The sequence below is a fragment of the Babylonia areolata genome, chromosome 11 (genome assembly GCF_041734735.1).
Source record: "Babylonia areolata isolate BAREFJ2019XMU chromosome 11, ASM4173473v1, whole genome shotgun sequence".
In the NCBI taxonomy this organism is placed as follows: Eukaryota; Metazoa; Mollusca; class Gastropoda; order Neogastropoda; family Buccinidae; genus Babylonia; species Babylonia areolata.
This window is the reverse complement of record NC_134886.1, coordinates 555,965-579,767: the sequence shown is the minus strand read 5'-3', so window position 1 is coordinate 579,767 and position 23,803 is coordinate 555,965. Positions and strand designations below refer to the sequence as shown.

Below are 23,803 nucleotides of genomic sequence, written 5' to 3'. Positions count from 1 at the left end.
CCCTTCACACACATCATGATATATCCAGGCACACTGAAGACACCCCCCCCTTCACACACACATCATGATATATCCAGGCACACTGAAGACACCCCCCCCCCTTCACACACACATGATATATCCAGGCACACTGAAGACACCCCCCCCTTCACACACACACATGATATATCCAGGCACACTGAAGACACCCCCCCCTTCACACACACACATGATATATCCAGGCACACTGAAGACACCACCCCCTTCACACACACATCATGATATATCCAGGCACACTGAAGACACCACCCCCTTCACACACACACATGATATATCCAGGCACACTGAAGACACCCCCCCCCCTTCACACACACACATGATATATCCAGGCACACTGAAGACACCCCCCCCTTCACACACACACACATGATATATCCAGGCACACTGAAGACACCACCCCCTTCACACACACATCATGATATATCCAGGCACACTGAAGACACCACCCCCTTCACACACACACACCACCACTCATCACACCTGAGTATTCCTGTCCTGATTACTACTTCTGTTCTCTTCTTTTCTGAAGAGCGATCTCCAGAAGTTCCTGAATGATATCTCATAGTAATTAATAGGCATCTCATAGTAATGATTGTGTATCTCATGGTAATTAATATGAATCTCATCATGATGAAAAGGAATCTCAATGGTTGAAGTTGGATCCTTTGTCAGTTTGTGTTGTGAAAGAACACTGTCAATGATGACGCTGGAACAGAGTCAAGGGTGCGGTCACTGCCTCACTCTGACTGCAGCTGTCATGGCAGACAGTCAGCAACACTGTCACTTCACAGTCACACAATCCTGTGACAGGACTTGGGCAAAACCCAGACACTCACTTCACAGTCACACAATCCTGTGACAGGACTTGGGCAAAACCCAGACACTCACTTCACAGTCACACAATCCTGTGACAGGACTTGGGCAAAACCCAGACACTCACTTCACAGTCACACAATCCTGTGACAGGACTTGGGCAAAACCCAGACACTCACTTCACAGTCACACAATCCTGTGACAGGACTTGGGCAAAACCCAGACACTCACTTCACAGTCACACAATCCTGTGACAGGACTTGGGCAAAACCCAGACACTCACTTCACAGTCACACAATCCTGTGACAGGACTTGGGCAAAAACCCAGACACTCACTTCACAGTCACACAATCCTGTGACAGGACTTGGGCAAAAACCCAGACACTCACTTCACAGTCACACAATCCTGTGACAGGACACTCACTTCACAGTCACACAATCCTGTGACAGGACTTGGGCAAAACCCAGACACTCACTTCACAGTCACACAATCCTGTGACAGGACTTGGGCAAAACCCAGACACTCACTTCACAGTCACACAATCCTGTGACAGGACTTGGGCAAAACCCAGACACTCACTTCACAGTCACACAATCCTGTGACAGGACTTGGGCAAAACCCAGACACTCACTTCACAGTCACACAATCCTGTGACAGGACTTGGGCAAAACCCAGACACTCACTTCACAGTCACACAATCCTGTGACAGGACTTGGGCAAAAACCCAGACACTCACTTCACAGTCACACAATCCTGTGACAGGACTTGGGCAAAAACCCAGACACTCACTTCACAGTCACACAATCCTGTGACAGGACACTCACTTCACAGTCACACAATCCTGTGACAGGACTTGGGCAAAACCCAGACACTCACTTCACAGTCACACAATCCTGTGACAGGACTTGGGCAAAACCCAGACACTCACTTCACAGTCACACAATCCTGTGACAGGACTTGGGCAAAAACCCAGACACTCACTTCACAGTCACACAATCCTGTGACAGGACTTGGGCAAAAACCCAGACACTCACTTCACAGTCACACAATCCTGTGACAGGACTTGGGCAAAACCCAGACACTCACTTCACAGTCACACAATCCTGTGACAGGACTTGGGCAAAACCCAGACACTCACTTCACAGTCACACAATCCTGTGACAGGACTTGGGCAAAAACCCAGACACTCACTTCACAGTCACACAATCCTGTGACAGGACTTGGGCAAAACCCAGACACTCACTTCACAGTCACACAATCCTGTGACAGGACTTGGGCAAAACCCAGACACTCACTTCACAGTCACACAATCCTGTGACATGACTTGGGCAAAAACCCAGACACTCACTTCACAGTCACACAATCCTGTGACAGGACTTGGGCAAAAACCCAGACACTCACTTCACAGTCACACAATCCTGTGACAGGACTTGGGCAAAACCCAGACACTCACTTCACAGACCTACAGTCCCCTCAACAGCAAGTCACTAAAAGCCACGTACTCAATGGAGACACACACAATTCTTGTCATTCGGTCACATTAATTAAACAGCAAGTGACAGCGAGTCCCTGGATGACTCACAATACATGTCAAACAATTAGTCCTTCAAAGAAAATCAGATAACAACACTAAAATCAGACTTAACAACACCCAAGCTCGTATTTCCTGGAAGAAAAAAACAATCAATCAACATGTAAAAAGAAAACTTCTCCCATAAAAAATTGATGCATCATTTAAAAAGGAAAAAAGGCAGACAGTTCATGTCATGGAACCTTTTTTTTTTTTCAAAACAACTATGTCTAAAACCACAAGAGCATCCCAAATTTATCAAGTGTAAACAATGGTATCAACACAGACTGTCAGTGTCATGCAAACCTGGCAACACACACACTGTCAGCTCCATACAAACCTGGCAACACACACACTGTCAGTGCCTTGGAAACCTGGCAACACACACACTGTCAGTGCCTTGGAAACCTGGCAACACACACACTGTCAGTGCCTTGGAAACCTGGCAACACACACACTGTCAGTGCCTTGGAAACCTGTCAACACACAGACTGTCAGTGCCATGCAAAGCATGGCAGCAGCACAAACCAGAGGCCGACCCAAAGACTGACTTCACCACTGGGGCCACACGACACAACTCATGACCGCTGGCTGGCCGTCAGATGTTTGTGCTCACAAGCTGCCTCGAGACAAAACATGCTGTGCCCTGTGAAGTGATTACGGTGTCAGGGAATACAAGGAAGGCAACTACCAATGTATGGCAGACTGCAGCAACACAAAGGTTCTGTCCACTGACCCACATCACATGCACTGACAACACACACTGTCTGCTGGTTAAACACAAAAGCAGTTTCTTCCTCTCTTGCCCCTTCTTTCATGCCACCAGGTAAGAAAGATCTCATTTTGACGTTCAGAAAACTGACAAGTACAAACAGATCAACCCCACCTTCCCTACTAGTGACCACCTCTCCTACAAGCTCACACACAAAAGTCACCCACGTTCCAATCAGGACACAGTGACCACCTCTCCTACAAGCTCACACACAAAAGTCACCCACGTTCCAATCAGGACACAGTGACCACCTCTCCTACAAGCTCACACACAAAAGTCACCCACGTTCCAATCAGGACACAGTGACCACCTCTCCTACATGCTTACACACACTATAGTCACCCACATTGCAATAAGTACACAGAAAAAAGTGAAGCCACAAACCTATAAACGCCTGTGTAAACTGTCAAAACCAAACACAAAACTGTGAAATGCCATGACTGTTCATGTCAACAAACTAAATGAAACATGACATGTCAAAGTGCGGATGAGTTGCGATGGGTCTGCTTTAACAGTGTTATCATAACAGTACAAGTTGACCAGTACCGAACCAACCAGTCAAGTGGAGTATGGAGTGAGAAAGTACGCCACTCTCGGCACTGTTGGCGACTAACTACCCAGACCAACAGTCCCATAAGTATATAAATATCCATATCATCGTCATCGTGTGAGAGAGAGGGAGTGTGTGTGCGTGTGCACGCGCATGTGTGTGTGTGCAGTGCATTCATGTGTGAGTATGCACAAGTTTTTATATTGATATGCACTTGTATGTATCCTAATTACTACTGTATCTGTGTTTGTGTATGATTTTCAATTTATGTTCGTACCTTGTTATGTACTATCACCCCCCCCCCCCCCCCCCAATATTTCCTTGTGACCCCGGTACACTTGGTAATAAAGACATATTCTATTCTATTCTATCATGCCATAACTACTCAGATCAACTCTGATGATCTCAGCAACAGTCCCAGTAACTACACAGATCAACTCTGATGATCTCAGCAACAGTCCCAGTAACTACACTGACCAACTCTGATGATCTCAACAACAGTCCCAGTAACTACGCAGATCAACTCTGATGATCTCAGCAACAGTCCCAGTAACTACGCAGATCAACTCTGATGATCTCAGCAACAGTCCCAGTAACTACACTGACCAACTCTGATGATCTCAGCAACAGTCCCAGTAACTACGCAGATCAACTCTGATGATCTCAGCAACAGTCCCAGTAACTACACAGATCAACTCTGATGATCTCAGCAACAGTCCCAGTAACTACGCAGATCAACTCTGATGATCTCAGCAACAGTCCCAGTAACTACGCAGATCAACTCTGATGATCTCAGCAACAGTCCCAGTAACTGCACTGACCAACTCTGATGATCTCAGCAACAGTCCCAGTAACTACGCAGATCAACTCTGATGATCTCAGCAACAGTCCCAGTAACTACACTGACCAACTCTGTTGATCTCAGCAACAGTCCCAGTAACTACTCAGATCAACTCTGTTGATCTCAGCAACAGTCCCAGTAACTACGCAGATCAACTCTGATGATCTCAGCAACAGTCCCAGTAACTACACTGATCAACTCTGATGATCTCAGCAACAGTCCCAGTAACTACGCAGATCAACTCTGATGATCTCAGCAACAGTCCCAGTAACTACACTGACCAACTCTGATGATCTCAGCAACAGTCCCAGTAACTACGCAGATCAACTCTGATGATCTCAGCAACAGTCCCAGTAACTACGCAGATCAACTCTGATGATCTCAGCAACAGTCCCAGTAACTACGCAGATCAACTCTGATGATCTCAACAACAGTCCCAGTAACTACACTGATCAACTCTGATGATCTCAGCAACAGTCTCTATCCTCAGCCAGTGCAGAACAGGTCGCTGGGTTGTTCAAGTCATCTCTTCACACATCACTTTGTGGTGATTCAAACTCCAGGAGCAAACCACAAAACAAATTCATTACTTGAAAACAAACGCTGAAATCATCTGTAGCAACAACCTCTCCTGCCACTGCTTTCATCTTGTCCAACCACACTGAGGACCACTTCCCACCTGGTGCACTGAGGACAGAGTACACCTCCAACCACTGAGGACCACTTCCCACCTGGTGCACTGAGGACAGTGAGTACACCTCCAACCACTGAGGACCACTTCCCACCTGGTGTACTGAGGACAGAGTACACCTCCAACCACACTGAGGACCACTTCCCACCTGGTGCACTGAGGACAGAGTACACCTCCAACCACTGAGGACCACTTCCCACCTGGTGCACTGAGGACAGAGTACACCTCCAACCACTGAGGACCACTTCCCACCTGGTGCACTGAGGACAGAGTACACCTCCAACCACTGAGGACCACTTCCCACCTGGTGTACTGAGGACAGAGTACACCTCCAACCACACTGAGGACCACTTCCCACCTGGTGCACTGAGGACAGAGTACACCTCCAACCACACTGAGGACCACTTCCCACCTGGTGCACTGAGGACAGACAGAGTACACCTCCAACCATTGAGGACCACTTCCCACCTGGTGTACTGAGGACAGAGTACAGTGCCTTTCCCAGGGACACAACACCACACCTAAATGGAGGCTGGAACCCTGATCACTGGTGAACACTGAGTCTCAAGTCCAATGCCTGACCCATTCTTCATGGCATCTCACACGATGCACAAACCACTCAAATCAGTCTCTTTCCTTGCCTTCCTTCCAGGAAAATCCTAAACATTTGCAATGTGTTTGAATGGTCAATTATTTTTGTTGCTGTTTATAATTTTTTAATACACGATTAAACAAACCAAAAATTCTATCAGATTAAACAAAATATTGCATTGTCCATTTGTTCTTTAGTTTAAATGAGATTTTCTTCATTGATCATTTTGGATTGTATATGTAGTAATAAGCTTCCCATGGAATGCACACATAACAAAGAGGTCCGATGTTGGTATCAAGATAATGTGCATGAAAAAATAAAAGCAACAAACTTAATATTCATTTGTAACAAGACAAAAAAGATAAATATGTATCACTATCGATCATGCCCAAATAATCTAAAAATTAACAGGAAATTGGTAAATATATAAGTGTTCTATTTTTTTAAATACTGGGGAAAAAAAGATGACTTTTTTTTGTCTGGGTATGAGTGCTTACATGACTAGTGATCTGTACAACTACACAAACATGAAAACATAAAATCCTCAGGAATATTTCATGCACTTGACATACACAGTCAGACTTAACACCAATCAAAATCCTCTTCTGAAATCTCTACAAAAAGAATGGCAGACAAGGATACAAAACTCACCACAAAGTGCTCAACATAAAATGGTTACCCCCCCCACCCCCACACACACACACACCCCTCAATCCTAGCTCACAAACCGTGAGAGTAATCTCCCTCAATGACTGCCCATCCATGGTGTCAAGTTACAAAGCACGTCAGCCCCCAGCCGGCTATGAGTCTGTCTGCCTGTCTTGCCAAGGCTGGGTTGTCTTTCCCTGCCTGTTCACTTCCATCATTATTCACACTGCTTGAAGGAAAGTTGTCCTTTTTATGTTACACAAGAGTGATGGCTGTAAACATGATTTGTTTTTATGTTACACAAGAGTGATGGCTGTAAACATGATTTGTTTTTATGTTACACAAGAGTGATGGCTGTAAACATGATTTGTTTTTATGTTACACAAGAGTGATGGCTGTAAACATGATTTGTTTTTATGTTACACAAGAGTGATGGCTGTAAACATGATTTGTTTTTATGTTACACAAGAGTGATGGCTGTAAACATGATTTGTTTTTATGTTACACAAGAGTGATGGCTGTAAATGTCATGATTTGTTCTTATATCACACAAGAGTGATGGCTGTAAACATGATTTGTTTTTATGTTACACAAGAGTGATGGCTGTAAACATGATTTGTTTTTATGTTACACAAGAGTGATGGCTGTAAACATGATTTGTTTTTATGTTACACAAGAGTGATGGCTGTAAATGTCATGATTTGTTCTTATATCACACAAGAGTGATGGCTGTAAACATGATTTGTTTTTATGTTACACAAGAGTGATGGCTGTAAACATGATTTGTTTTTATGTTACACAAGAGTGATGGCTGTAAATGTCATGATTTGTTTTTATGTTACACAAGAGTGATGGCTGTAAATGTCATGATTTGTTCTTATGTCACACAAGAGTGATGGCTGTAAATGTCATGATTTGTTCTTATGTCACACAAGAGTGATGGCTGTAAATGTCATGATTTGTTCTTATGTCACACAATAGTAATACCAATGATCCGGCAAACTGTTAACAGATGTGAGATTCAGGTCTAGTGGCCAGGTCATAGTTCAACTCAAAAGGATTGGAGATTCTTCTTTATCTAAAAGGAAGAAAAAGAACATTCCCACTGTTAACAGCATCTCACATTAAAAACTGATGTATTTGGTCAAGTTACTGGAGATTAAAGAAAAGAGAGAAAAATATTGGTTACTGTTACACAGAGCCAAAAGGTGACACATTTGGTCATATTACTATACAGCCGAACAGTGACACATTAGGTTACATTACTACACCTAATAAACAAAAACTGATGCATTTAGACATTTTATGACACAGCCAAAAAAATCTGCATTTCTTTATGTTATATAGTTATTATGATTCACAGCTGAAGATCAATAAAACAGCCATTTATGGTGTGTAATAAATGACAGCAAACTGACAATCAATGAGTTTCTTTAAATTGATGGTATGTAGTGAATGACAGCAAACTGACAATCATTGAGTTTCTTTAAATTGATGGTATGTATTAAATGACAGCAAACTGACAATCATTGAGTTTCTTTAAATTGATGGTATGTAGTAAATGACAGCAAACTGACAATCATTGAGTTTCTTTAAATTGATGGTATGTAGTGAATGACAGCAAACTGACAATCAATGAGTTTCTTTAAATCTATGGTATGTAGTAAATGACAGCACACTGACAATCATTGAGTTTCTTTAAATTGATGGTATGTAGTGAATGACAGCAAACTGACAATCATTGAGTTTCTTTAAATTGATGGTATGTAGTAAATGACAGCAAACTGACAATCATTGAGTTTCTTTAAATTGATGGTATGTAGTAAATGACAGCAAACTGACAATCATTGAGTTTCTTTAAATCTATGGTATGTAGTGAATGACAGCAAACTGACAATCAATGAGTTTCTTTAAATTGATGGTATGTAGTGAATGACAGCAAACTGACAATCAATGAGTTTCTTTAAATTGATGGTATGTAGTAAATGACAGCAAACTGACAATCATTGAGTTTCTTTAAATTGATGGTATGTAGTGAATGACAGCAAACTGACAATCAATGAGTTTCTTTAAATTGATGGTATGTAGTGAATGACAGCAAACTGACAATCATTGAGTTTCTTTAAATTGATGGTATGTAGTGAATGACAGCAAACTGACAATCATTGAGTTTCTTTAAGGCTGGATGGGCTTTAGTATACATGGTGAAAATACCAGCACACTGACTTACTATAATCAATGCATGATTTTTTATGTATGATGTGCACTTAAAAAATTTAAAAAAACTACTTCCTGTGATAAAACACACTCACTCAAATACTATCACTAGCTTTCAATGTGCACATGATTATTTTTGTTCAACTTATCAGTGCATTTCTTCTATTTACATATGAAGCAAAATGTCAATGTAAAGAAAAAATGAACAGTTGGAGAGAGAGTTAGAGAGATGCTTGATATTTATCATCAACTGACAAAATGTTGGCAAGAGTGTGAGAGAGACAAAGAGATACAGACAGAGAGACAGACAGACAGAGAGGAGAAATCCTGGCTGTCAGCTGACAGGCTGTTAACACTGAAGCCAGGTGGACACAGGGTGGTTGGCCACACAACCCAACACAACCAACACTGGGTCAGTACATCAACCCCGTCTCTCACACCAATCACCCACTTTCCTCTTCTTCTTCTTCATTTGTTTTCTGAGTTTGTTTCTAAACAAGGAAACTAGGAAAGTGATAAACAACATCCCTCAGTTTGAAGCATCCAATCTGTAGTTTTACAGAATAAAAATCTCATTTCCAAAAATATTTTGAAAAAGAAAAAGAATACACAAAAGCTCATATCAGTTAAAAAGAAAAAAAACACACCAGAACATCAGGTTGTGATGTTGCTGCAGGATCATGCATGACAGCCCAACACAATACGCCCCCAGCACCTCCCTCACCCCCAACAGACCCCCAATCCCTGACCTCCAGGGCTTTTGTCATGGACAGACCCCCAATCCCTGACCCCCAGGGCTTTTGTCATGGACAGACCCCCAACAGACCCCCAATCCCTGACCCCCAGGGCTGTGGTGACAGACAGACCCCCAATCCCTGACCCCCAGGGCTGTGGTGACAGACAGACCCCCAACAGACCCCCAATCCCTCACCCCCAGGGCTGTTGTGATGGACAGACCCCCAATCCCTGACCCCCAGGGCTGTTTTGATGGACAGACCCCCAACAGATCCCCAATCCCTGACCCCCAGGGCTGTTGTGATGGACTGACCCCCAATCCCTGACCCCCAGGGCTGTTGTGATGGACAGACCCCCAATCCCTGACCCCCAGGGCTGTGGTGATGGACTGACCCCCAACAGACCCCCAATCCCTGACCCCCAGGACTGTTGTGACGGACAGACCCCCAACAGACCCCCAATCCCTGACCCCCAGGACTGTTGTGACGGACAGACCCCCAATCCCTGACCCCCAGGACTGTTGTGACGGACAGACCCCCAATCCCTGACCCCCAGGGCTGTGGTGATGGACTGACCCCCAAAAGACCCCCAATCCCTCACCCCCAGGGCTGTGGTGATGGACAGACCCCCAACAGACGCACAATCCAAAGCCCTCTCTCTGCAGCCTCCAGCCAGAGGACCGGCCGATCTTTGGGACAATGCCCACCGTCCCCACCCCTTGGACAGCACAGCACTCTCTACACCTTGCTGTTGCTCATCGGCTCATTCTCATCGCCAAAGGCGTAGGACTTCTGCTCTCCCTTGGCACGGCCAAAGGCGATGCTGTTGGCAATCTCGTCAAAGGTTTTGTTCTTGGTTTCCGGGACGAAGAAGAAGATGAAGACGATGGCGGCGCCCAGAATGACGCTGAACACCACGTAAGTGTACTCCCCCATTCCGTCCTGTATCACAGAGAGACAGACATGACATCAGTGTACTCCTCCATTCCGTCCTGTATCACAGAGAGACAGACATCATGACATAGTGTACTCCTCCATTCTGTCCTGCATCACAGACAGACATCATGACATCAGTGTACTCCTCCATTCCGTCCTGTATCACAGAGAAACACACATCATGACATCAGTGTACTCCTCCATTCTGTCCTGTATCACAGAGAGACAGACATCATGACATAGTGTACTCCCCCATTCCGTCCTGTATCACAGAGAGACAGACATCATGACATAGTGTACTCCTCCATTCTGTCCTGTATCACAGAGAGACAGACATCATGACATCAGTGTGTGTGGGGGGGAGGGGTGTACCTTCATTGAAGGGAAGATCATCATGAGGATGATGTGGGGGGTGTACCTTCATTGAAGATCATCATGAGGATGATGTGGGGGGTGTACCTTCATTGAAGATCATCATGAGGATGATGTGGGAGGTGTACCTTCATTGAAGATCATCATGAGGATGATGTGGGGTGTGTACCTTCATTGAAGGGAAGATCATCATGAGGATGATGTGGGGGGGGTGAGGATGATGTTGGGTGTGTACCTTCATTGAAGGGAAGATCATCATGAGGATGATGTGGGGGGGGGTGAGGATGATGTTGGGTGTGTACCTTCATTGAAGGGAAGATCATCATGAGGATGATGTGGGGTGTGTACCTTCATTGAAGGGAAGATCATCATGAGGATGATGTGGGGGGGGTGAGGATGATGTGGGGTGTGTACCTTCATTGAAGGGAAGATCATCATGAGGATGATGTGGGGGGGGTGAGGATGATGTGGGGTGTGTACCTTCACTGAAGGGAAGATCATCATGAGGATGATGTGGGGGGGGTGAGGATGATGTGGGGTGTGTACCTTCATTGAAGGGAAGATCATCATGAGGATGATGTGGGGGGGGTGAGGATGATGTTGGGTGTGTACCTTCATTGAAGGGAAGATCATCATGAGGATGATGTGGGGGGTGTGAGGATGATGTGGGGGGTGTACCTTCATTGAAGGGAAGATCATCATGAGGATGATGTGGGGGGGGGTGAGGATGATGTGGGGGGTGTACCTTCATTGAAGGGAAGATCATCATGAGGATGAAGTTGCAGATCCAGTTGAAGGCCAGTGACAGACTCATGGCCGCTGCACGAGGCTCCTGACGGAAAATCTCACCCACCACGATGAACGGGATGGGGCCTGCACACACACCACACACACATCACACACACCACACACACATCACACACACACCACACACACATCACACAAACACATCACACACACATCACACACACACCACACACACACCACACACACACCACACAAACACATCACACACACACCACACACACACCACACAAACACATCACACACACACCACACAAACACCACACATGCACACAACACACACCACACACAATGCACATAGTATAAGACACAGAAACATAATGAAAAAAACAAACAAACCCAGATACAAACTGTCAAAAAGACTACTTGAAAAACAATGCAACGTCACTCACAACTCGCACACCTCTTCCATCTCTCCCACACTCCACACACACACACTGACATCTCTCCCACACTCCACACACACACTGACATCTCTCCCACACTCCACACACACACTGACATCTCTCCCACACTCCACACACACACTGACATCTCTCCCACACTCCACACACACACACTGACATCTCTCCCACACTCCACACACACACTGACATCTCTCCCACACTCCACACACACACTGACATCTCTCCCACACTCCACACACACACTGACACACCTCTTCCATCTCTCCCACACTCCACACACTGACACAAATGACACACACACTGACACACCTAAAAACATACACACATACACATTGACACACACACACACACACACTGACAAGTGGAGTGTTGGCCAAGAGGTAAGGCATCTTCCTATGAAGTGAGACAATCGGAGGCCACTGCTTTGAATCCCATTGTCTCCAGTATTGTCTCCCCCTCCACTACACCTTGAGTGGTGGTCTAGATGCTAGTCATTTGGATGAGACCATAAACTGAGGTCCCGGGTGCAGTATGCACTTCGCGCACATAAAAGAACCCACAGCAACAAAGGCAATGGCAGAAATAAAATTGCAGGCAGACAAAAATACAAAAAAATGGGTGGCACTCTCAGTGTAGCGATGCACTCTCCCTGGGGGAGAGCAGCCCGAATTTCACTCAGAGAAATCTGTTGTGACAAAAAAAGAGTAATACAATACAACACACGGACACATTGACACACATACATGCACACATATGGTCTTGGGGGGAGGAGAAAAATGTTTAAAACCACAGCGTTGATGATGATGATGATGATGATGATAACGATGACAAATCAATCAGTCAGGATCAATCACATCAAGCTTTAGGATCTTTTTAGACGCTCCCCTCAGGTAGTCGGTACAGAAGTATTTGGACCAAAACCAAAATCACTTCACCTGTAGCTTTTTCCCTAAGGCAGTCAACGCCCTGTCTCCTGAACCAATCCAAGTGTATGACAGAGATCTGTGCAATCAGTAACCATTTAGCTGAAGATCTAGTCATCAACCCTGTCTGTATAAAATACATAATGTATGGTGTATTTAAAGTAAGCACACGCGTTGATATGCTCTGACTGTGTGTGTGTGTGTGTGAATGCACGCAAAAGTGCACATGCACAAGTACTGATATCTATATGCATATGTGTCTGAAAGTCTACTGTACTTGTGTTTGTAAACGATGACAGAGTCCCCGGCACGGAAGTCCTGGAACGAGCTGGCCTCTGCAGCATCTAAACCCTTCTGCAGAATGTCCAAACCAAGTGAGCTGGACATGTGGTCAGAATGTCAGACAGCCGACTGTCTAACCAGCTGCTGTGTCAGGGCAAGCGCTCAGTTGGAGGACAGAAGAAACGCTACCAAGACTGCCTCAAAGCGTCCCTCAAAGTCCTGGGTGTTGACATCAACACGTGGGAGACACTTGCTCTGGACCGCCCAGCTTGACAGCATAATCACCACAGAAGCCCCTGCAGCTGAAGCCAGGCGCATCACCGAAGCGCACCGAAAGCGTGCTGTGCACAAGGCCCGAGCAGCATCCACTGCCACAACAGCACCCACTAACTTGTGTCCCACATGTGGGCGAGTCTTCAGGGCCCGGATTGGCCTCACCAGTCACCTCTGGACCCACTGCCACTGATCTTTCATCTGCCTCTTGAAGCCATGGTCATCTTCGAATCCGAAATACGAACATCATCACATCACTTTTTTGACAAACATCATCACATCACTTTTTTGCATTAATTGCAACGTGGCTTGAGCGTTGGAAGGAGTTATATAAATTCCCATTATTATCATTATCATCATCATCATCATCAATGTAAATGTGACACAGACTGGTTGGGTGAGCAAAGTGTACACATGGGGTATATTCCAGCCAGGAGGGGTATGAAATGGCCTTGGCTGGTTCTTACCCGGGGTAAGAACCAGCCAGGGATAGGTTACACCGGTGCACTTGGTGCTATAGACTTTCTATTCTTCTCTACTCTGTTGTATTGTATTGTGCTGTATTGTGTTGTATTGTATTTTATTGTGTTGTATTGTGTTGTATTGCTGACAAAGGCCCAGCTGCAGACTCACCCAGTCCCAGAGCAAAGCCGATGATGTAGGTGTGGGCCACAACAATGCAGACAATGGCGAAGGTTCCAGAGTGCTCCTGGAACCACACAGCATGGCAGTCACATCACAGAGCAACACTCATCATCATCATCATCATGACAGAGCAACACTCATCATCATCATCATCACAGAGCAACACTCATCATCATCATTATCATCACAGAGCAACACTCATCACCATCATCATCACAGAGCAACACTCACCATCATCATCATCATCACAGAGCAACAATCATCATCATCATCATCATCATCACAGAGCAACAATCATCATCATCATCATCATCACAGAGCAACTCATCATCATCATCATCACAGAGCAACACTCATCATCATCATCATCACAGAGCAACACTCATCATCATCATCATCACAGGGCAACACTCATCATCATCATCATCATCACAGAGCAACACTCATCATCATCACAGAGCAACACTCATCATCATCACAGAGCAACACTCATCATCATCATCATCATCACAGAGCAACACTCATCATCATCATCATCACAGAGCAACACTCATTATCATCACAGAGCAACACTCATCATCATCATCATCATCACAGAGCAACACTCATTATCATCATCATCATCACAGAGCAACACTCACCACCACCACCACCATCATCATCACAGGGCCACACTCATCATCATCATCATCATCATCATCACTGAGCAACACTCATAATCAGCATCACAGGGCAACACTCATCATCATCAACTCACTGAGCAACACTCATCATCAGCATCACAGGGCAACACTCATCATCAGCATCACAGGGCAACACTCATCATCAGCATCACAGGGCAACACTCACCATCAGCATCACAGGGCAACACTCACCATCATCATCACTGAGCAACACTCATCATCATCACTGAGCAACACTCACCATCATCATCACAGGGCAACACTCACCATCATCATCATCATCACTGGGATCATCACTGTACCACACAACACTGCACCACAATACACAGTGACACAGCACACCACAGGGCAGCACAACACAGTGACACAGCACACCAGAGGGCAGCACAACACAGTGACACAGCACACCAGAGGGCAGCACAACACAGTGACACAGCACACCAGAGGGCAGCACAACACAGTGACACAGCACACCAGAGGGCAGCACAACACAGTGACACAGCACACCACAGGGCAGCACAACACAGTGACACAGCACACCAGAGGGCAGCACAACACACAGTGACACAGCACACCACAGGGCAGCACAACACAGTGACACAGCACACCAGAGGGCAGCACAACACAGTGACACAGCACACCAGAGGGCAGCACAACACAGTGACACAGCACACCAGAGGGCAGCACAACACACAGTGACACAGCACACCAGAGGGCAGCACAACACACAGTGACACAGCACACCACAGGGCAGCACAACACAGTGACAGAGCACACCAGAGGGCAGCACAACACAGTGACACAGCACACCAGAGGGCAGCACAACACAGCACACCAGAGGGCAGCACAACACAGTGACACAGCACACCACAGGGCAGCACAACACAGTGACACAGCACACCAGAGGGCAGCACAACACACAGTGACACAGCACACCAGAGGGCAGCACAACACAGTGACACAGCACACCAGAGGGCAGCACAACACAGCACACCAGAGGGCAGCACAACACAGTGACACAGCACACCAGAGGGCAGCACAACACACAGTGACACAGCACACCAGAGGGCAGCACAATACACAGTGACACAGCACACCAGAGGGCAGCACAACACAGTGACACAGCACACCAGAGGGCAGCACAACACAGCACACCAGAGGGCAGCACAACACACAGCACACCAGAGGGCAGAACAACACACAGCACACCAGAGGGCAGCACAACACACAGCACACCAGAGGGCAGCACAACACACAGCACACCAGAGGGCAGCACAACACACAGTGACACAGCACACCAGAGGGCAGCACAACACACAGCACACCAGAGGGCAGCACAACACAGTGACAGAGCACACCAGAGGGCAGCACAACACACAGTGACACAGCACACCAGAGGGCAGCACAACACAGTGACACAGCACACCAGAGGGCAGCACAACACACAGCACACCAGAGGGCAGCACAACACAGTGACACAGCACACCAGAGGGCAGAACCACACACAGTGACACAGCACACCAGAGGGCAGCACAACACAGTGACACAGCACACCAGAGGGCAGCACAACACACAGTGACACAGCACACCAGAGGGCAGCACAACACAGTGACACAGCACACCAGAGGGCAGCACAACACAGTGACACAGCACACCAGAGGGCAGCACAACACACAGTGACACAGCACACCAGAGGGCAGCACAACACAGTGACACAGCACACCAGAGGGCAGCACAACACACAGTGACACAGCACACCAGAGGGCAGCACAACACAGCACACCAGAGGGCAGCACAACACAGTGACACAGCACACCAGAGGGCAGCACAACACAGTGACACAGCACACCAGAGGGCAGCACAACACAGTGACAGAGCACACCAGAGGGCAGCACAACACAGTGACACAGCACACCAGAGGGCAGCACAACACAGTGACAGAGCACACCAGAGGGCAGCACAACACACAGCACACCAGAGGGCAGCACAACACACAGTGACACAGCACACCACAGGGCAGCACAACACACAGTGACAGAGCACACCAGAGGGCAGCACAACACAGTGACAGAGCACACCAGAGGGCAGCACAACACACAGTGACACAGCACACCACAGGGCAGCACAACACAGTGACAGAGCACACCAGAGGGCAGCACAACACAGTGACAGAGCACACCAGAGGGCAGCACAACACAGTGACAGAGCACACCAGAGGGCAGCACAACACAGTGACAGAGCACACCAGAGGGCAGCACAACACAGTGACACAGCACACCACAGGGCAGCACAACACAGTGACACAGCACACCAGAGGGCACCACAACACACAGTGACACAGCACACCAGAGGGCAGCACAACACACAGTGACACAGCACACCAGAGGGCAGCACAACACACAGTGACACAGCACACCAGAGGGCAGCACAACACAGTGACAGAGCACACCAGAGGGCAGCACAACACAGTGACACAGCACACCAGAGGGCACCACAACACACAGTGACACAGCACACCAGAGGGCAGCACAACACACAGTGACACAGCACACCAGAGGGCAGCACAACACAGTGACAGAGCACACCAGAGGGCAGCACAACACACAGTGACACAGCACACCAGAGGGCAGCACAACACAGCACACCAGAGGGCACCACAACACACAGTGACACAGCACACCAGAGGGCAGCACACACAGCACAGCCAGGAGGTACCTGCAGGTCTGGTTTTCCCATGAGGTTGAGGAAGATGGTCAGCAGGATGAAGGACACGGTCATGACTCCAGTGGGCCACAGCAACAGGGGGCGACGACCAGCCTTCTCCATCAGGGGAACCTGTACACACAGCAACATCACCATGACAACATGGCAACACCACAGCACCATCACAACACCATCACAACACATCAACACCATGGTGACACATAAAACACCACTACGTGAACACACCACAACACCATGACAACACACTGCAACACCACATCACAACACTGCTACACAACATCATTACAACATGTCACAACACCATGACAACATGTCACAACACCACGGCACAACACCATGACAACACACTGCAACACCACATCACAACACTGCTACACAACATCATGACATGTCACAACACCATGACAACATGTCACAGCACCATGGCAAAACACCATGACAACACACTGCAACACCACATCACAACACTGCTACACAACATCATGACAACATGTCACAATGCCATGACAACATGTCACAACACCATGACAACACATCAACACCACGGCACAACACATGACAACACGGCACAACACCATGACAACACACTGCAACACCACACCACATCACAGCCACACAACACCATGACAACACATCACAACACCATGACAACATGTCAACACCATGACAACACACTGCAACACCACATCACAACACTGCGACACAACACCATGACAACACATCACAACACCATGACAACATGTCACAACACCATGACAACACATCACAACACCATGACAACATGTCACAACGCCGTGACAACACATTACAACACCATGACAACATGTCACAACACCATGACAACATGTCACAACGCCGTGACAACACAATGGCATGACATCATGACAATAGGACAGAAGGGGGACAACTCACAGCCACCACGGTGCAGAGGACATTGATGGTGCCAGTGCCGACGATGACGTAAGGGATGGAGTCCTTGGGAACACTGGCTTGTTCAAAGATGTAGGCCGAGTAGGACATCACCTGCACACAGCAGAGGCACTCGGTGAACTGGGGGCAATGCTGGGTTTTCAAGGCTTGACTGGGGGCAATGCTGGGCTTTCAAGACCTGACTGGGGGCAATGCTGGGCTTTCAAGGCCTGACTGGGGGCAATGCTGGGCTTTCAAGGCCTGACTGGGGACAAAACTGGGCTTTCAAGACCTGACTGGGGGCAATGCTGGGCTTTCAAGGCCTGACTGGGTGAACTGGGGACAATGCTGGGTTTTCGAGGCCTGACTGGGTGAACTGGGGACAATGCTGGGCTTTCAAGACCTGACTGGGGGCAATGCTGGGCTTTCAAAGCCTGACTGGGGGCAATGCTGGGCTTTCAAGACCTGACTGGGGGCAATGCTGGGCTTTCAAGACCTGACTGGGGCAATGCTGGACTTTCAAGACCTGACTGGGGGCAATGCTGGGCTTTCAAGGCCTGACTGGGGGCAATGCTGGGCTTTCAAGGCCTGACTGGGGCAATGCTGGACTTTCAAGGCTTGACTGGGACAATGCTGGGTTTTCAAGGCTTGACTGAGGGCAATGCTGGACTTTCAAGGCTTGACTGGGACAATGCTGGGTTTTCAAGGCTTGACTGGGGGCAATGCTGGGCTTTCAAGACCTGACTGGGGGCAATGCTGGGCTTTCAAGGCCTGACTGGGGGCAATGCTGGGCTTTCAAGGCCTGACTGGGGACAAAACTGGGCTTTCAAGACCTGACTGGGGGCAATGCTGGGCTTTCAAGGCCTGACTGGGTGAACTGGGGACAATGCTGGGTTTTCGAGGCCTGACTGGGTGAACTGGGGACAATGCTGGGCTTTCAAGACCTGACTGGGGGCAATGCTGGGCTTTCAAAGCCTGACTGGGGGCAATGCTGGGCTTTCAAGACCTGACTGGGGGCAATGCTGGGCTTTCAAGACCTGACTGGGGCAATGCTGGACTTTCAAGACCTGACTGGGGGCAATGCTGGGCTTTCAAGGCCTGACTGGGGGCAATGCTGGGCTTTCAAGGCCTGACTGGGGCAATGCTGGACTTTCAAGGCTTGACTGGGACAATGCTGGGTTTTCAAGGCTTGACTGAGGGCAATGCTGGACTTTCAAGGCTTGACTGGGACAATGCTGGGCTTTCAAGGCTTGACTGGGGGCAATGCTGGGCTTTCAAGGCTTGACTGGGGGCAATGCCGGGCTTTCAAGGCCTGACTGGGTGAACTGGGGGCAATGCTGGGCTTTCAAAGCCTGACTGGGGGCAATGCTGGGCTTTCAAGTCCTGACTGGGTGAACTGGGGGCAATGCTGGGCTTTCAAGACCTGACTGGGGGCAATGCTGGGCTTTCAAAGCCTGACTGGGGGCAATGCTGGGCTTTCAAGTCCTGACTGGGTGAACTGGGGACAATGCTGGGCTTTCAAGACCTGACTGGGTGAACTGGGGACAATGCTGGGCTTTCAAAGCCTGACTGGGTGAACTGGGGACAATGCTGGGCTTTCAAGACCTGACTGGGGGCAATGCTAGGCTTTCAAGACCTGACTGGGTGAACTGGGGCAATGCTGGGCTTTCAAGACCTGACTGGGGACAATGCTGGGCTTTCAAGACCTGACTGGGTGAACTGGGGGCAATGCTGGGCTTTCAAGACCTGACTGGGGGCAATGCTGGGCTTTCAAGACCTGACTGGGTGAACTGGGGGCAATGCTGGGCTTTCAAGACCTGACTGGGTGAACTGGGGACAATGCTGGGTTTTCAAGACCTGACTGGGTGAACTGGGGACAATGCTGGGCTTTCAAAGCCTGACTGGGTAAACTGGGGGCAATGCTGGGCTTTCAAGACCTGACTGGGGGCAATGCTGGGCTTTCAAGACCTGACTGGGTGAACTGGGGGCAATGCTGGGCTTTCAAGACCTGACTGGGGACAATGCTGGGCTTTCAAGACCTGACTGGGTGAACTGGGGGCAATGCTGGGCTTTCAAGACCTGACTGGGTGAACTGGGGACAATGCTGGGTTTTCAAGACCTGACTGGGTGAACTGGGGACAATGCTGGGCTTTCAAAGCCTGACTGGGTAAACTGGGGGCAATGCTGGGCTTTCAAGACCTGACTGGGGGCAATGCTGGGCTTTCAAGGCTTACAGCACCTTGGGTTCATGACAAAATCAGGCATCTGCTTTGGGGGTTTTTAACAGCAGATGCGGTGTTGCATTATGGATCATCTGCATGTTCTGGCACCTCCTTGAAACTGAAACTATAGGTGTTGTATAGCGTTGTATTGTATGGTGTTGTATTGTGTAGTATTATGTCATTGCGTTGTATGATACTGTATTGTATTGTGTGGTATTGCATAGTGCCGTATTGTATGGTATTGTATAGTGTTGTATTGTACTGTGCAGTATTATGTCACTGTGTTGTATGGTGTTGTATGATATTGTACTGTGTTGTGTTGTGTTGTACTGTACTGCAATATTCAAATTCACAATACTGTACCATCTTCTTCAAACAGTTAAAACAAGAAAACTTTCATTTGGCTTATTCAAATGCTTGTCAACAGAGAAATACAAGATGTGAAAGCAAAACAATAACTGTACTGCATTGCATAGTACTGTATTGTATTGCACTGTTACCTTTTGAAACTTCCTCATGTCAATACAAGAACCAGTGGTGAACATTCTTTCTTCTTTGCTGCTCCTCACATCTGGAGCAACCTTCCTCATCATATCCGTGCGTCTGATTCTATTTCTGCTTTTCACTCATCACTAAAAACTCATCTTTTTAAAACCTGTCTATAAGCACTCTCAGCTTCCTTGTTCTCCAACAATACCCATGTCAGCTCACTTTGGATGTATAAAGAGTGGGAGGGAGAGAGTGTATGGGAGGGGTGGAGTGGGGTGGGGGGTGGGGGGCAGGGAGGGAGGGGTGTTGAGAAAGAGTGGTCATGAATGTTTTATGTAACTTGTAATATTTTTCTTTCACGTAAAGCACCCTGAGCTCTGAGAGAGAAAGGGCGCTAAATAAATGTACAGTATTATTACTATTATTATTATTGCATAGTATTGTATTATTTGTCACAACAGATTTCTCTGAGTGAAATTCTGGCTGCTCTCCACAGTGTAGCACCACCCTTTTGTAGCAATGGATTCTTTTATGTGTGCTACATGCATGCTGGACATGTGACTTCCGTTTATTGTCTCTTCCAAATGAGTATGACATGACATACAGACGTTACAAAAAAAACTGACAAAATCATCGACAGGTGTATGTGTGTGTGTTGCGTGAGTACACACACTAATCTCAGCAACAGTGGAAGGGTGTTACAGTTCACATGGGGAGACACCAGTCTGCTTACCTCCCTTTACTTGCACAACATCAAATCATTATCTCTACAGTCTGTTTATCTCCCTTTACTTGCACAATGTCAAATCATTCTCTCTACAATCTGTTTATCTCCCTTCACTTGCACAACATCAAATCATTATCTCTACAATCTGTTTACCTCCCTTTACTTGCACAACATCAAATCATTATCTCTACAATCTGTTTATCTCCCTTTACTTGCACAATGTCAAATCATTATCTCTACAGTCTGTTTATCTCCCTTTACTTGCACAACATCAAATCATTATCTCTACAGTCTGTTTACCTCCCTTTACTTGCACAACATCAAATCATTATCTCTACAGTCTGTTTATCTCCCTTTACTTGCACAACATCAAATCATTATCTCTACAGTCTGTTTATCTCCCTTTAATTGCACAATGTCAAATCATTATCTCTACAGTCTGTTTATCTCCCTTTACTTGCACAATGTCAAATCATTATCTCTACAGTCTGTTTATCTCCCTTTACTTGCACAACATCAAATCATTATCTCTACAGTCTGTTTACCTCCCTTTACTTGCACAACATCAAATTATTATCTCTACAACTTGGAAATGCTGAATTATACTTTCCATCAAATGTAGGTTACTGTTATTTGTCATCTTCAGTAGTTCAGGTTATCTTCCTGCCTGTCACACCATTGTCACTGTCACTGGAATGTGCCAAAAGAACTGTCAACAATCACATTATGTATGGAGTGACACGTCCTATCTTCCTGTGTTGAAACACATTCACACACACAGACAACGGAAACAGAGATATTACTCCTGAGTCACTTTGTTCGTACATGTGAGCCAGTTAAAAGACAGAAAGAAATAAAAGCCCAGACATGGAGTCTGACTCACAGCGCTGATGCCAGACCACAGCTGGCTGACAACTAACTACATACAAAAGACCAGGACAGAGTCAGACTCACAGCGCTGATGCCAGACCACAGCTGGCTGACAACTAACTACATACAAAAGACCAGGACAGAGTCAGACTCACAGCGTTGATGCCAGACCACAGCTGGCTGACAACTAACTACATACAAAAGACCAGGACAGAGTCAGACTCACAGCGCTGATGCCAGACCACAGCTGGCTGACAACTAACTACATACAAAAGACCAGGACAGAGTCAGACTCACAGCGCTGATGCCAGACCACAGCTGGCTGACAACTAACTACATACAAAAGACCAGGACAGAGTCAGACTCACAGCGCTGATGCAGACCACAGCTGGCTGACAACTAACTACATACAAAAGACCAGGACAGAGTCAGACTCACAGCGTTGATGCCAGACCACAGCTGGCTGACAACTAACTACATACAAAAGACCAGGACAGAGTCAGACTCACAGCGTTGATGCCGGACCACAGCTGGCTGAAGAATAACTACATACAAAAGGCCAGGACAGAGTCAAACTCACAGCGTTGATGCCAGACCACTGCTGGAAGACCTGCAGGAGGCAGGCAATGATGACGGGCAGACGAAGGGCAGGAGAGGTCACCAGCTCCTTGATGGAGAAGTTGGTCACTCCAGCTGTCTTCCTGGCCTCCACCCGCATTTCCTCCATCTCCTCCTCCACGTTGTGAGTGCCTCGGATCCTGACCAACACTGCACATCATCGTCATCATCATCATCATCGTCATCATCATCATCATCATCTCCTCCACGTTGTGAGTGCCTCGGATCCTGACCAACACTGCACATCATCGTCATCATCATCATCATCATCATCTCCTCCATCTCCTCCTCCACGTTGTGAGTGCCTCGGATCCTGACCAACACTGCACATCATTGTCTTCATCATCATCATCATCATCGTCATCGTCATCATCATCATCATCATCTCCTCCACGTTGTGAGTGCCTCGGATCCTGACCAACACTGCACATCATTGTCATCATCATCATCT

The 23,803-nt window shown here is 47.2% G+C and overlaps 1 protein-coding gene across 4 annotated transcripts in view; it reads right to left on the bottom strand.

Moving 5' to 3' along the window:
• Positions 1–5,502: 5,502 nt before the first annotated feature.
• The window catches only part of LOC143287429 (solute carrier family 2, facilitated glucose transporter member 3-like), a 77,767-nt gene continuing 59,466 nt past the window's right edge, over positions 5,503–23,803 (bottom strand). For all 4 annotated transcript variants that reach the window (XM_076595419.1, XM_076595414.1, XM_076595417.1 and 1 more), the window contains exons 9-14: positions 23,315–23,502; positions 18,430–18,540; positions 17,509–17,628; positions 14,099–14,174; positions 11,522–11,649; positions 5,503–10,410 (exon numbers count right to left, since the gene is read on the bottom strand). In XM_076595419.1, coding sequence (XP_076451534.1) covers positions 10,207–10,410; positions 11,522–11,649; positions 14,099–14,174; positions 17,509–17,628; positions 18,430–18,540; positions 23,315–23,502 — 827 coding nt within the window. In that variant the 3' untranslated portion in view covers positions 5,503–10,206. The remainder of the gene's footprint in view (positions 10,411–11,521; positions 11,650–14,098; positions 14,175–17,508; positions 17,629–18,429; positions 18,541–23,314; positions 23,503–23,803) is intronic.